The sequence below is a fragment of the Silene latifolia genome, chromosome 3, assembly GCF_048544455.1.
Source record: "Silene latifolia isolate original U9 population chromosome 3, ASM4854445v1, whole genome shotgun sequence".
NCBI classification, from domain to species: domain Eukaryota; kingdom Viridiplantae; phylum Streptophyta; class Magnoliopsida; order Caryophyllales; family Caryophyllaceae; genus Silene; species Silene latifolia.
The window spans coordinates 39,035,926-39,052,532 of NC_133528.1; the positions used below are offsets into that span (position 1 = coordinate 39,035,926).

General features: G+C 39.4%; 1 protein-coding gene across 1 annotated transcript; it reads right to left on the reverse strand.

The window, feature by feature from the left end:
- Positions 1-1,154: 1,154 nt before the first annotated feature.
- Positions 1,155-2,815, reverse strand: LOC141648960 (uncharacterized). Its single transcript, XM_074457666.1, has 3 exons — positions 2,026-2,815; positions 1,382-1,928; positions 1,155-1,293 (listed from the first exon to the last, which is right to left on the reverse strand). The coding sequence occupies exons 1-3, from the start codon at positions 2,813-2,815 to the stop codon at positions 1,155-1,157; spliced, it is 1,476 nt and encodes a 491-aa protein (XP_074313767.1).
- Between the last annotated feature and the right edge of the window lie 13,792 nt (positions 2,816-16,607).

Below are 16,607 nucleotides of genomic sequence, written 5' to 3' on the forward strand. Positions count from 1 at the left end.
CATATGAGCTAATGCCTTACGCTATATAAGAGAAAAAGTAAAGAGACACATGAACATTTTATCAGAAATGAAATCTGCCTATGAGTGGTTGGATAAACTTGCAAATGCATTCTGTGTCTATTGCTTAATAGGCTCCGGATACATCACACAGCATGCGAAAAAAATTTGTATCCCGTGTTCTGACAGCCTATACATTGGTCTTAAGCACTGGATTTGCCAAGAATAGTAGAATACTATCCAGTATCCGTAATAATGAAAGTACATTAGCCATCAGTTCATGGACATGTTTCTTGTTCAGATAATCAGTCATCCTAGATGCCCAAATAAGTAGCTGATGTCTTGTGTTCGCCAGTTCCAGCTAGTAATTGGTGGACTTTTAATCACTGGCAAGTGGAAACCAGATTGCAAGAACATCTTAAGCTAGACATCATACTCAAATCTCTTTAACCTATTTGCATAACTTTTTTCCTTCACATGTGTTTCATTCTAGATTATTTCATCTGAATTACAAAAAACAAACGAACCATGGTAATGCATTGGCATTTTATAAATAGTCCTAATACAAAAATTGTTGTGATGCCAAAGCTGGATGGTATTCAGACGAGCCAATGCCCTACATGTGACTTATGTTATAAGGAGGAGGAGACACATGAACATTTTACCAAAAATTAAAAAAAAAAAGATAGTGGTGGATTAGTAAAAAGACCAAATTCTAACGTGTGTATGATAAAAGAAATTACCCCTTCCACGGTCATCGACATCACTCATGATATTACTCATGACATTGTCTGTCAATGTAGTCGAAGAACCTGGTACATTGGAAGTTAACTTCTTAACCACTTGTGATTCATCATCTTCTGTCATCAATGCTCTTGTTCTTTTGCTTCGATAACTCATTGTCGATTAAAGTGATCCTTATTTCGATAAATCATTATCGATTAAAGTAATCCTTGGTATATCCTTGCTAATTATTGAGAACTATAGATGATTACTTACTCAATAACACCTTTCATCTCATCACAATGAAGTAAAATATAACGATGGGCTTGTTTTATACTCTTATCATCTACTCGTACTTTTTTCTTCTTCCCAATCACTCGACCACCGGAGTTGTACAAGTACTGGTTCATGTCTGGAATTCCCTCATTTCTTTTTTATCTATTAAATATGGTTTCAACACCTTCAAGATACCTCGAACAAAATGTGATGGTCTCCTCTAACAAGAACCCTTCAGCAATTGATCCCTCGGGTTGAGCTTTATTTCTCACATATGATTTTAAGTGAGCTAAATACCTTTACAAGAACAAATATTAACTCCAAAAAAATTAAAATCAACATTTAAAACATTTAAGGTTTAAGTATTAACCTTTCGATCGGGTACATCACTCTATATTGAACTGGCCCTCCAAGCTTGGCCTCCTCTACTAAGTGAATTAGTAGGTGAACCACAATTGTAAAGAAAGTCGAAAGAAACTCCATTTCCATCAGACAAAGAATAAGTATGATTTTTGAATGGAGAGCATCCAACTCACCATGATCAAGAGTTTTCGAGCACAAACATTTGAAAAAATAAGATAAGTCCCCGAGTAACCCAATGACTTCAGTGGCCTTGGAAGCTCTAAGTGCTACAGGAAGGATATCTTGCATCAAGACATGATTGTCATGACTCTTAAGATTATAAAGCTTTCGTTTTTTCATATTCACACATCTAGAGATATTAGAGCCATATCCATCGAGATATCTAATATTCTGTAAGATTTTCAAAAATCTATCTTTTTCCTCGTTTGACATAGAGTACGAAGCTGGAGGCATGTACGGATCCTTATTTAGTCGTTCTTGCAGCCATAAGTGTTCCTTTATGCCCAACTTCTTGATATCTTTCCTAGCATTCTCATTATCTCTACTTTTATCCATATCCAAAAGTGTTCCTAAGATATTGTCGCACACATTTTTTTCAATATGCATAACATCTAGATTGTGTCGTATTGGATTGAACTCCCAGTATGGCAATTAAAAAAAAAACACTCTTCTTATTCCACAAATTACATTCATCATCCTTGTTATGGTCATTGCTAACAAGACAAGTTGCACACCCATCTCTCGAGCCCTCTTTTTTCGATTTTGACGACATTTTTAAATGATCATAAATATAGTTTATACTTTGTTGCTGCCTAAGAATATCAGACCCACTTACTGCTTTAGGAGCAGTACCATTCTCGATTGTTCCATCAAACAAATTGCCTTCAAAACGATAATGATGATCCTCATCCAACCACTTTCTATGACCAACATAACAAATTTTGCCTCCAAACCTACCAGAATTTGTTGAATGAGTGCATCGAGGACAAGCATCATAACCCATAGTACTCCATCCAGATAACATAGCATATGCTGGAAAGTCATTGATAGTACTATGCAATGCCGCTCTTAATTTAAAAATATTTCCCTCGTAAACATCAAATGTATCAATTCCTTCCCATAACAATTTCAACTCATGAAGTAGGGGTTGCATGTACACATCAATATCAATGCCAGGACTAGTTTTACCAGGAATGATCCATGACAGTAAAAATGATGAGGGTTTGATGCATAGCCAAGGTGGTAAGTTGTAGGGTATCAAAACAATTGGCCAAGTACTATATGTGGTATTCATCAAACGATAAGGGTTAAAACCATCAGTCGCCAAAGCTAACCTAACATTTCGAGGATCGGATGCAAATTGAGGATAACGAGAATCAAATTCATGCCAAGCTAGCCCATCAGCAGGGTGCCTAAGTTTTCCATCTTTCACACGACTTTCATGGTGCCACCTCATGTCATGTGTTGTTTTAGGCGACGCGTATATCCTCTGTAGTCTAGGAATAAAAGGAAAATATCTCATTACCTTCGCGGGTTCTCCTTTCTTTAGGTGCCCTTTTTCTTTATCATTGTTATTGCCTACTTGACTTGCGGTTTTTTTCCATCTTTAAGTGTGGCATTTATGACACTCTTATTTTTGTGAGAATTCTCCCCAATACAACATGCAATTAAATGGACAAGCATGAATCTTTTCATATCCAAGACCCAAATCATTGACAATTTTCTTTCCCTCGTAATAAGTTGATGGGAACACATTAATTTGTGGAAATGCTTCCAATATTAGTTCATAAACTTTATTGAATGACTCATTAGACCAATGAAATATACATTTGATGTGAAATAAATGCAGTAGAAATGACAATTTTGGGAAAGTTTGACAACCATCATAAAGTTCTTCTTCTGCAGCTAATAACAATCTTTTATATTTTTCATTTTCCTCAATGTTGTTTTCTCTTGGGCTTTGATTGTAGTCATCATCATACTCATCATCAGTTTCCATATTATCATCATCATTAGACTCATCACTACAACTAGACTGAATTTATTTAGCAGGATGATTATGATTATCAGTAACCCAGGCTGCATTTAATAAACCTTTCATATCATCACGACCCACAAGAGACCCTGGCCTACGCTACTGCTCCCCACCTCAAATCCGTGCATATGATCAAGAACATCCCCATTACCATGCCATATCCAATTTGTATATCTTTGATAAAAACCTTTAAATAAAATATGTTCCTCTACTTCCTTTAATGTCAACCAACAACGTAGTTTACAGCTTTTACAAGGACACTTAGTCTTTCCTTCCACGGGATTTTCTTTAGCTAACTCAAGAAATTTGAAACACCCATCTATGTATCTATCATGATCGTTTGGCAATTTTATCCAACTAGTTTCCATGTCTACTCAAAATAAGATCAAAAGTCCATAACTATTAAAATTATATATTCATGTATAGAGCATAATAAAATTCAAAAATAACCAGCTTAGTTAAAATTTACAAGAAACATAGTATAAGTTAAGTGCCTATAAGAATTATAAGTTTTAAGTTATGCATGAATTATAAGTTCATATCCTATCAGGGTACAACATAAACCTACTGATATGCTTAAATAAGGAAAAAGTAAACCGTAAATTCATATTCTCAAATAAATATAATTGATAAAAATTTGCTTTCAACGGCACGACTGATCAAGGAAAAAATAGAAACAATGCATAACGGATTAAAGCAATGAATTTAGCTGAAGCGGTTAACTTGAATTCACCAAAAAATAAAATAATCACACAACTATTTAAAGAATTTGAATTCTCACCTGCAAACTTTGGCTGAAGCGGTTAACTTGATCCTTCCTTAACTCACGGACGAAATTCGTTCGCAACTGTATGAAAAAAAAAAGAAACAAACTGATAAATAATTGAATCTAATACTAATTCGTTTTAGCCAAACGTAAAAAAATAAATAAATAAATTCACCACAATATCAATATCAATATCAATATCAACTTATACAAATGAACATAGATTAAGATTAACAAATAAGTATGAGCTGATTTAGGGTTATGCTAATGGGAATTGGTTACTGAATTCATGCTTGAATTTGGTCATCTTTCTTGTGCACAAGAAAGATGTCACCTGGCTCAAAAGAAAAAAAAGTACGAGCTAATGAAGACATAAGATAGAAGACAGATACCATAGGACAAGTTGGACGACATGGTAGACAACTGCCGAAAAATCAACTTTAACACATGGGACAAGTCATTGCCAACTTTCAAGAAATGCCTAATTGATAATAACATGGGAGAATAATTTCTCTCAGGCCAAATTATGTGAACAGTTGCCTGCATGTAGAAATGTGCAAAATATGTTTTGCTTCATCCTCATTGAACCCTGTAGTAAAGGTAATTGGACGTCTTGCATAAAAACAAGACTTTAAACAGAGCTAGACAGTGTCATTCTGCATTCAATCAAACTGAGTGAGAGGCAAGAATCTTACAGGGTGATATTACGATACTTTGGCAATATAGAGATTCAAAATCATGTACCATTAAACACCCAGATCGTGTCACTGATGCTAAGTATATTCCATGCAATAAACCATGACAACGTATAGGGCAAGTGCTTCGAAGGGCAAGTGCACCGGCCTATTTGTAATGTTCTATAATGTAGTGATGAGCTCCCATTTCTACTACATATTGGCACTAATTTGAGCTCATTTGGTAACATTTAGGGGTGGTTTGTGACGATTTTTACATTGTTTGACCAATTCCGAGTGCTTTGCCATTTAGCACGGTTCAAAGTGGAGATCAAGAAGCCAATAGATAGAAGAGGAATGACTAAGGAGGCCTTCCAAGGGAGCAAAGGAATCAAGAAAGAAAGGCGGACTACAGGAGCAATCTCGCACCGTGCGAGTTTTGCTAAGCCCGAACTCGCACGGTGCGAGTTTTTCGGGTTTGATGGTTTTGTTAGCGTTTTTGTTACGGGCCTTCTCTCTTATTAAGCCCACTAATTGCTAGGTTACGGAGGACTATAAATACAATGTTTTCAGTTAGGTTAATGATCTTGTCACTTTTATTAATCAAGTTTGTAATTTGGGAATTTCATCTTTAATTTGGGTATTAGATTTAATTATGGAGAACTAATCTCCAATCTTAATCCGGCTCAAGGCTTAAACTTTGGTTGTAAGATCCTTTAATCCTTCTTTAATTTTAATTATCATTGTTAATCCTTTTGTGTTTATTGATTGAATTTTGGAATCCTTGTTTATGTTGAGTAATTAAGTGTGATTTCCTTGTTGCTTAATTAATCAAGTTCCTTTATTGATTGTTGTTGAGATTATTAAGTGTGTTTTCCTTGTAATCTCATCTTTGCAACACCTTGTTATTAAGTTAATGAATGTGATTTCTTCTTGGCTTAATTAGCAAGTAAAGGATTAACTTGTAATTGGGCATTAATTGTGATTTCATTGTGTCTAATTACCCCTATTGAATCTCTTGTGCTCATATCTTCTTATTAATTTGTCCAATGTATGTGATTTCTACTTGGTAGAATTGATAAGTTGGGTTATTTGATTAAGTGTGATTTCCTTGTCATTTGGCCATTATTTAGTAGATTTAGAAGATTTATCTTCACAATAGGGTGATAATATTTAATTGAAGGATTAATTGAAGGATTTTGTCAACTAAAGTGCCTAGCTTTGAGTCGGGTTAAGTCTTCCCTAATATTGATTAATTTCCATCTTAAATTCTTGGTTGTTTGCTTGTTCTACACTCTTGTTTGAATTCCCTTGCTTTGGTTACAATTGAAAACTCAACCCAAAACCCCCCTTTTTATTTACTTGTTGTTATTGTTGTCACAATTGTTCTAGATACTCTTTTAATTTCACTTTGGCAAAACCCATCTTCTCTTGGGTTCGATCCCTAGCTTGCTATTATACTAGTTTATAATTAGTGCTAATTAGTGTGTTTAGTGGTATATAAATTGTTAATTTGGCCGTCTTTAAGTGCGACATTTTAGGCGTGTCAAATTTTGGCGCCGTTGTCGGGGAAGGTAACGGTTTTGCTAGTGTTTGTTATTTGTGTTTTTAGGATAGTTGTGTTAGTAGTCTTTGTTTCTTGTTGATAGTGTCTTGTTCTTTACTTTTGTGAACTTTTTGATTGTGTGCTCTTGTGTAGAATTGTTTATGGTCAATACTAGGAATTCAAGTGAACCACTTTTTCCATTCAATCCGGAGATTCAAAGATCACTTGCTTGGATAGGAGGAGGTATTAGATGAGACAACCCGGTTATTGAAGAAATTGATCCCGGTTTTCAACAAGACCAAAGAGAAGATAACAACATCCTTTTTGAAGAACCCATACCCATTCAAATCATCATGGATGAACAACCACATAATGATGGAGAGAGGCCACCGAGGCCTAGAACCATTAAGGAACTTACCGCCCCGGATCTCACACAAGTGCCCTTGTGTATCTCCTTTCCGGCCTTGGCGGAAAATGCCACCTTTGAGTTGAAGTCCGGGCTAATTCACCAATTGCCCCAATTCCATGGGCTTAGCACGGAAGATCCCAACAAGCATCTCAACAAATTTCATGTTGTTTGCTCAAGCATGAAGCCTAATGGGGTTACCGATGAGCAACTTCAACTAAGGGCCTTCCCTTTCTCACTCAAGGACGCGGCAAATGATTGGCTTTATTATCTCCCTACCGGGAGCATCACCACTTGGAATCAAATGAAGAGGGCTTTCTTAGAAAAGTATTTTCCCGCTAGTCTCTAATCTCAATTGAAGAAAGAAATAAGTAATGTTGAGCAATTGGATGGAGAGAACTTGTATGAGTATTGGGAGAGGTTTAAACAACTTCTTGCTAGTTGCCCATACCATGGGTATACCGACCACGACCTTCTCTTGAACTTTTGTGGTGGTTTACTTGAGGATGATGCTAGGATGATTAAAGCCGCCACCCAAGGTGTAATTGAATACATGTCGGTCCAAGAAGCAAATGAGTTGATTGAAAGGTTGGTAGGAAGCTCTAGGAATTTTGGGAGGAGAATTAAGAAGACAAGTGGAACATTCTCTTCAAGGCAAGGTTCAAACCATATGGAGGAGAAAGTTGACTTTCTCACTAATTTGGTGAAGGAACTTACAAAAGGTGGTGGGAGTACTTCTCATGTGAAATTTTGTGGTCTTTGTAATGACCCAACTCATCCCACCGATGGGTGTCCATCTTTGCAAACGGAGGAAGCAATTGAAGCGGTGAAAGCTATTGGTTTTAGGAAGTTTGACCCCTATTCTAACACTTACAATGAAGGTTGGAAATCTCATCCAAATATGGGGTGGGGTGGAAACCAAAATCAAAACCAAAATCAAAATCAAAAAGGGGCTTCAAACTCTTCATTTCAAAAGCCAAATCAAAGCCAAAACCAATCTCAAAATTCCTTGGAAGAAATGATGAAAACACTTACCATGAATCAAATGGCAATTCAACAAAATACCAAGGAATTTCAAACCGCCGTGCTTCAACAAAACCGACTCACCGACTCTAGGTTTGTTAACCTTGAGACCCAAGTTGGTCAAATCCTCACTACACTCAATTCCCAACCCAACCAAGGAGAGAGTCTCCCTTCTCACACCATTCCTCCACCGAACAAGGAACAAGCAAAAGCGGTCTCTTTGAGGAATGGTAGAGAGTTGGAAGAGGCACCCAAAGCTCCTAAGAAGACAAGACCACTTCCTATTGTTCATGAAGTGGAAGATGTGGTTGAAGATGAAATTGAAGTGGTAGTGGAACAAGGGGAAGCATCTTCACCCCAACAAGTAAGGGTACATGAACCTCTTTAGGAATATGAGCCACAAGCTCCATTTCCAAGTGCTTTGAATGATACAAGGATAGTTGACAAGAAGACTTCAAGCCTTTATGATATCTTTCGTAAAGTGGAGGTAAACATTCCTCTTCTTGATCTTCTTAGTAGTGTGCCCAAGCATGCAAAATTTTTGAAAGAGTTGTGCACTACTAAGAGGACCAACAAGGCTAAGAGCATGAAAAAGGTAAGGGCTAGTGAACATGTGTCGGCAATGTTTCAAAAACGGTTGCCACAAAAGTGTAGTGACCCGGGCATGTTCACCATCCCTTGTAAAATTGGTGATTTGGATTGTCAACATGCTATGCTTGATTTAGGTGCATCCATTAATGTCTTGCCCAACTACCTTTATGAGTCACTTAAGTTAGGACCTTTGAAACCGACTCGTACGGTCATTTCTTTGGCCGATAGGTCCAATATCTATCCTAAAGGGGTTGTGGAGGATGTCTTGGTGAAGGTGGGGGGAATGCTTTTCCCCGCCGACTTCTATGTGATTGAAATGGAACCCGAGAAAGGCTCCACTCCCATTCTATTGGGAAGGCCTTTCATGAGAACTTCTAACACCAAGATTGATGTATCTAGTGGCCGCCTCACAATGGAATTTGAGGGGGAAAAGATTGAGTATAGCATACATGAGGCCATGAAATACCCATCCGAGACTTCATCTTTGTGTTTTCTTGAAATTTTTGAGCCAATTGTGCAAACCGTGTATGAATTGTGCAAAGTTGATCCATTAAATGTTGTTTTGACTAATGGATTGGTTGGAGAAGATATGGGGTATGCTTTGTCTTGTGATGTGCAGGAAACAATCAAGGACTTAGAGGAAAATCCCCCAATGGAAGAATGGGAAGAAAAGGAAGAAACCCGGACTATACAGAGAACTCGCACCGTGCGAGTTCGGGAATGGGAAACTCGCACCGTGCGAGTTATGCCCCTGTCCGGAGATTTTCTTCCTTTCTTCAGTTTGTTAGAAGAACTTCCAAAGGAGAAACCTGTTCCCTCTGTTGTCAAGCCTCCTACTGTTGAATTGAAGCCCTTACCAAGTCATTTGAAGTATGCATTTCTTGGAAATGAAGAAACCTTACCGGTGATTATTTCAAGCAAGCTTACTAAGGGGCAAGAAGAGGCTCTCATCCGGGTTCTTAAGCAACACAAGGAAGCAATTGGGTGGACAATGGCCGACATCAAAGGCATTAGTCCCACCTTATGCATGCACCGAATTCTCCTTGAAGATGAAGCAAAGCCCGTCCGACAACCTCAAAGACGTTTGAATCCTCCAATGATGGATGTGGTGAAGAAAGAGGTACTCAAACTTCTTCATGTGGGTATGATCTATCCTATTTCCGATAGTCAATGGGTTAGTCCGACCCAAGTTGTCCCAAAGAAATCCGGGTTAACGGTAGTCGAGAACCACGAAGGAGTGTTGACCCCCACTCGAGTTCAAAATGGGTGGAGGGTATGTATCGACTACTGTAGGCTCAATGCCGTGACCCGGAAAGACCACTTCCCGCTCCCCTTCATGGATCAAATGTTGGAGAGGTTAGCGGGAAAAGCTTTTTCTTGTTTTTGGATGGCTACTCGGGATATTTTCAAATCCCAATCGCACCCGAGGACCAAACAAAAACAACCTTTACATGCCCCTTTGGAACGTTCGCCTATAGAAAGATGCCCTTTGGTCTTTGCAATGCCCCGGGGACGTTCCAAAGGTGTATGATGAGTATATTTTCGGACCATGTTGAGGACTTTATTGAGGTATTCATGGATGATTTCACCGTCCATGGTCAATCTTTTGAGGATTGTTTGAGTCATCTTACTTGGGTCTTAAAGAGGTGTATTGATACCAACCTCGTTCTCAACCATGAGAAATGTCATTTCATGGTTGATGAAGGAATAGTCTTGGGACATGTTGTTTCCTCTAGGGGAATTGAAGTTGATAAGGCAAAGGTCGATACCATTCGCACCTTGCCTTATCCTACTAATGTGCGTGAAGTGAGGTCTTTTCTAGGTCATGCCGGGTTCTACCGGCGTTTCATTAAGGATTTCTCAAAGATCGCCGCTCCTCTATGCAAGCTACTTCAAAAGGATTGTGAATTTGTCATGAGTGAAGAATGCAAGGGAGCTTTTGATATGCTCAAGGAGAAGCTTATTTCGGCACCTATAATTCAACCTCCCAATTGGAATGAACCGTTTGAGATCATGTCGGATGCAAGCAATTATGCCCTTGGCGCGGTACTTGGCCAAAGGGTGGGAAGAGCACCTCATGTTATTCAATATGCATCGACAATGATGAATGAGGCTCAAAGGAACTATACAACTACCGAGAAAGAATTTCTTGCGGTGGTGTTTGCCTTAGAGAAATTCCGATCTTATATCCTTGGAGCCAAGGTCATCATCTTCACGGATCATGCCGCTTTGAGGCATCTTGTCTCAAAGAAAGAATCCAAGCCCCGCTTGATGAGATGGGTACTACTCTTGAGTGAGTTTGACGTTGAACTCAAGGACAAGAAAGGCTCTACCAACACGGTGGCGGATCATCTTAGTAGAATCATCCAAGAAGACTCCTTGGTACCACAAAATTCAATTAAGGAGACCTTCCCGGATGAAGCCCTCCTTGCCTTGATATCCACCGAACCTTGGTATGCACATATCGTGAATTACTTGGTTTTGGGCAAATTTCCACCGGGTTTGACTCGACATCAAAAAGACAAAATTAAGAGTGATTCCAAGTACTATGTGTGGGATGATCCTTATTTGTGGAAATTTTGTGCCGATCAAGTGATAAGGAGGTGTGTGCCGGACACCGAAATCATGTCAATTCTCCGGTTTAGTCACGAGTATGCTTGTGGCGGACATTTTGGAGCCAAGAAAACGGCTAGAAAGGTGTTGGATAGCGGTTTCTTTTGGCCCACACTATTCCGAGATGCTCATGCCATAGTGAAGACTTGTGATAGATGCCAAAGAGTTGGTAATATTTCAAAAAGAGGAGAAATGCCCCAAACACCCATGATCTATTGTGAAATATTTGATGTGTGGGGTATTGACTTCATGGGACCATTTCCCGCTTCTTGTGGTAATGTTTATATACTTTTGGCGGTGGATTATGTCTCCAAGTGGGTGGAGGCTAAGGCCACCAAGACCGATGATGCAAAGGTGGTTGGAGAATTCATCAAAACCAACAGCTTTTCTCGATTTGGTTTTCCAAAAGCTTTGATAAGCGACCGAGGCACTCACTTTTGCAACAAAGCCATTGGTGCTCTTCTCAAAAAGTATGGGGTACTTCATAAGGTCTCAACCGCCTATCACCCTCAAACCAACGGTCAAGCCGAGGTTTCTAATAGGGAGATTAAGGCCATCCTTGAGAAGACGGTGAATCCCGACCGCAAGGATTGGAGCTTGAGGTTAAATGATGCCTTGTGGGCCTATCGCACGGCTTACAAAACGCCAATCCGGATGTCACCTTACCGCTTACTTTTTGGGAAATCATGTCATCTACCCGTGGAGGTTGAGCATCGAGCTTATTGGGCGGTCAAGTCGTTCAATTTGCAATTGGATGAAGCGGGTCTTCATAGGAAACTTCAATTACAAGAGTTGGAAGAAATCCGGAATGATGCTTATGAGAATGCTTCCATTTACAAGGCAAGAACAAGAGCATGGCATGACAATATGATTTCAAGAAGAGTGTTTCAAGTGGGAGAGAAAGTCTTACTTTTCCAAAATCGACTTAGACTTTTCTCCGGTAAATTGAGGTCTAGGTGGATGGGACCATATGAAGTGGTTCGTGTCTTCCCACATGGAGCAATTGAAATCAAATGTTTGAAGACCGGGAAAGTTTTGAAAGTGAATGGGCAAAGGTTAAAGCATTATTATGAAGGAATTGAAGTGGGTGAAGTGGAAACACTCCATCTTGTTGATCCAATTTACTCAAATTAATGAAAGTGCAACTTTGTCGAGCCATCGACGTTAAATAAACGGCAAAAGTTTGTAAATATTTCTTTCCCTTGCATATTTAAATTCCGCATTGCATTGTTTATATTGCATTTATCATGTTGCATTGTTTATATTGCATTTCTCATGTTTAAATTTATTGCATCCTTTACTTTTTGCATAATAAATTAAATCATTTGCATTTTCATTAATGTTTTTGGCAAATTAGAATGGTTTAATGTGTGTTTTAGTGTTAGGATATCAACTCAAGGGCATATGTGAAGAAAGAAAGGAAGAATGATGGATAAAAGAATTGGCTAGAATGAAGAATTAAGCAACGAAAAATGCATTTCCAGCAGAGAAACCGCACGGTGCGAGTTTCCTGGGAGCATAACTCGCACCGTGCGAGTTTTGTAGAATACTCGATTTTTCAGCTCAATTCGCACGACACCTTTACTTGTTCTTCCCCAATTCATTCAACATTCAACCTCTCTCATCACACTAACCCTAAACACCCAAAATCCACCATCAAAATCCTTCTCAAATCACCCAAATCAATCAATTTACCTTCAAGTTTCATCAACTTTCATCTCCCAACATCGATTTGGGCAAGGTAAATTGCAAAAATTCGAGGAATCACCATCATTTTCGAGCTAGGGTTTGGAAAAATTGAAGAAGTGGAAGATTTGGGTTTGCAAATTGGTTTTAAGGCACGATTTTGAACAATTTGGGTTAGCATTCTTCACCAAACAACCCAAGCAAGGATCAAAGGGAGGTATAAACACCTTATTCTTCTCCTTGTCAATTCTAGCTACTAAAATTCGAATTTGTGCTCTATCAATTCGAATATTAGTTGTGTTTTTGTGTTTAATTCGTCCTTAAAACAATCCCTTTTAACTAGTGAGGTGTTCTTTTCTAGCAAATAGCTAATTAGCACAACAAATTTTGTAGTGCATATTAGGTGTTTGATCAATTGCCTCACCCAAAATTTTGTTCAAAAATTGTGTTTTTCTGAGATTCTACTTGTTCTATAATGGGAAAAGGAAAAGAAACTGCGGCTTCCTCCTCCAAAGGATCCAAGGGAGCCCCGGATTCTTATGCAAATGAGTATTCGGGTAAGGAGGGCCTCCGAGACAAGGCCCTCACGAGTTGGAAAACGTTTGCCTCGGTGTCTACCGTGGCACAAACCAAATTTCTTGATGAGAATCTTCTTATCGAGTTGGGAATGCTTCCCATAACTCGTATGCTTTTAGAAAAGGTCGGACTTGAGGCCTATATTCATGTTGCCGCACCCACCCGAAGGGGTGTCACCTATGAGTTTTTGTCATCGTTGGAAAAAGTAAAATTGGGGAGGGACAAGGTCCCGGAATCAAATTCGGGCATGCCGCCTCACCCATACATTGTCATATGATGAGGTTCGTGAGGCCTTACATATCACCAAGGCCCCCGTGAAGGAAAAACTTGATAAAGCATTAATGAGTACTTTTTGGAACGAAATGACGGGTGACTTACGCCACGGGAACTCAAAGAACACCACCATACCCAACCCGGTCCTACGCCTCCTTAGCCGTCACATCAACACAAATTTCTTGGTCATGACCGAACCCACCAAAATGCAATACCAACAAATACAAGTTCTTTGGTCAATGACCCCGGAAGGGAGGGGAGTGCCGGATTGGGTGGAATTGTTTGTGAGTGGGTGCCTTGAACTTCAAAACAACCCCAAGGGTACCATTTATATTGGTGGTATGATCGACTTAATCGTGCAAAAGACGGGTGTGTCATTTCCACCCAATGCTTACCCTCTTGATGGTAGTGGTCTCATAGACTATCATTACTTGAAGCACTCAAAAGTGATTGAGGTAGTTGACAAGACCGCTCCCTTAGTCATTTGGTGCATGGGTGGACTAAATTCCAAGCACTACATGTATTTACCCCGTCCCTCCGACTCACCACCTTTGGGTTGGGGGAGTGCGAAAGATTTCTTCATGCCCCCCGATGATGATTTTGTGTACCTTTGGGTTGATAGAGCCCAAGTAGTTGAACCGGAAGAGGACGAGGGAGGAGAGCAACCACAAGTGTGGGGGGCTCTAACTTTTGGTGACATGCCTCATCGTGATGCACCATTTGATGAACCCATGCCTAATGCCCCCTATGATGAGCCACACTTCACTCCTCCCCATATGCAACAACAACAACAACAACCACAATATCCTTTTTAAGGGCCATCAATTCGACTACCGGCTTTTCAATCATGGCAAACCAACATTACCAACCGAGTTTCAAGCATTGAATCTACCCTCTCCCAAATACAACTCACGGAGAATGCGCGGTGGGGAATCACCGAAAACCGCTACCACCATTATCAAGAAGATTTGGATGAGTTGCGTTATACTTCAAATGCAACTTTTGATATGGTGGCCGCAATGAATGCTCAATTCATGCAACAATTCCCCACCCAATACCAAGGGTATAGTGCGACTCGGGTTGCGGAAACAAATGCCGAGAGGGAAAGGATGAGAAGTAGAAGAGAAGCAAGAAGAAGAGGAGGACCTCCCAACTTTGGAGGTGCCTCAAGCTCACACTCTTGAGTGAGTTTAGGTGTAGTGTTTACCTCACACTTTGGGGACAAAGTGAAGATTTAAGTGTGGGGTGGACATGAGTTGATATCATGTAAATTTTGTAATATATTTCAATTCCATGCATTGTATTTCAATTCAAAAAAAAAAAAAAAAAAAAAAAAAAAAAAAAAAAAAACGAAAAAGAAAAAGAAAGAAAAGAAAACCCGGCTAGGATGAAAACCCGAAAGGGCATCCTAGGCAAAAATGGGAAAGTGGCCGAGGCCGGAGTGAAAACCCGAAAGGGCGCTCCGGGCAAAATGAAGAAAAGAGTGCGAGCCACGAGAGTAGAAGTGAGGAAAATGCTAAACCGAAAACCCGCAAGGGCGGGCGGTTTAGGCAAAATGAGAGATTTAGGCAAAATGAAAAATAATTGAAACTCTCAAGTCTTATCACATATTTTTACTACTTCCTACATGGCGTTGGTGACATAAGTGGAGGTGTCAAAGAAGGTTGGAAGGGTAGGTTAGAAGTGTGCCAAGGCTAGGAGGGGGATGTGGAAGCTTACTTTGTTACTAGTGCTTGGCATACTTGAAGCATGGGATTGTGGTGACTTGTATTATCTTTGTTGGAAAGTTGTGTTTTGATTGATGAGTTGTTGTGAATTGTTGAAGAATGGAGGTGTTTGAGGTTGCCAAATTGATTGGAAGGAGAAGCCTTATTGACCATGGTAGCCTTGTATTACCAAGTGGAGTGATAAGGGGGAGTAATAAGGAGGAGGTGTTAGAGTTTTGGGAATGATGTATTGGTGAAATTGGTGGAATTAGGATCATCTTAGATGAGGGAAGTCATAAGGAGGGCGCGTGAGTGAAGAGAGTTCTTGTTGGTGGTTTTTGGGTCACTTACTCACTTGTGGAAGCTATGAAGAAGAGTGACCATATGCTTAGTAGAGGGATGATATAAGAAGGGAGAAGTGAGATGAAGAGTGGTAAATGAGGAATGCCCATACTACTTGGCCTAGGTGGTGAGTAGTCTTATTCTAGTTTGCTCGGGACGAGCAAAAGGCTAAGTGTGGGGTGTTTGATGAGCTCCCATTTCTACTACATATTGGCACTAATTTGAGCTCATTTGGTAACATTTAGGGGTGGTTTGTGACAATTTTTACATTGTTTGACCAATTCCGAGTGCTTTGCCATTTAGCACGGTTCAAAGTGGAGATCAAGAAGCCAATAGATAGAAGAGGAATGACCAAGGAAGATCAAGAACAAGCTAGAAGAGGAATGACTAAGGAGGCCTTCCAAGGGAGCAAAGGAATCAAGAAAGAAAGGCGGACTACAGGAGCAATCTCGCACCGTGCGAGTTTCCCAAGCCCAGAACTCGCACGGTGCGAGTTTTCTGGGTTTGATGGTTTTGTTAGCGTTTTTGTTACGGGCCTTCTCTCTTATTAAGCCCACTAATTGCTAGGTTACGGAGGACTATAAATACAATGTTTTCAGTTAGGTTAATGATCTTGTCACTTTTATTAATCAAGTTTGTAATTTGGGAATTTCATCTTTAATTTGGGTATTAGATTTAATTATGGAGAACTAATCTCCAATCTTAATCCGGCTCAAGGCTTAAACTTTGGTTGTAAGATCCTTTAATCCTTCTTTAATTTTAATTATCATTGTTAATCCTTTTGTGTTTATTGATTGAATTTTGGAATCCTTGTTTATGTTGAGTAATTAAGTGTGATTTCCTTGTTGCTTAATTAATCAAGTTCCTTAATTGATTGTTGTTGAGATTATTAAGTGTGTTTTCCTTGTAATCTCATCTTTGCAACACCTTGTTATTAAGTTAATGAATGTGATTTCTTCTTGGCTTAATTAGCAAGTAAAGGATTAACTTGTAATTGGGCATTAATTGTGA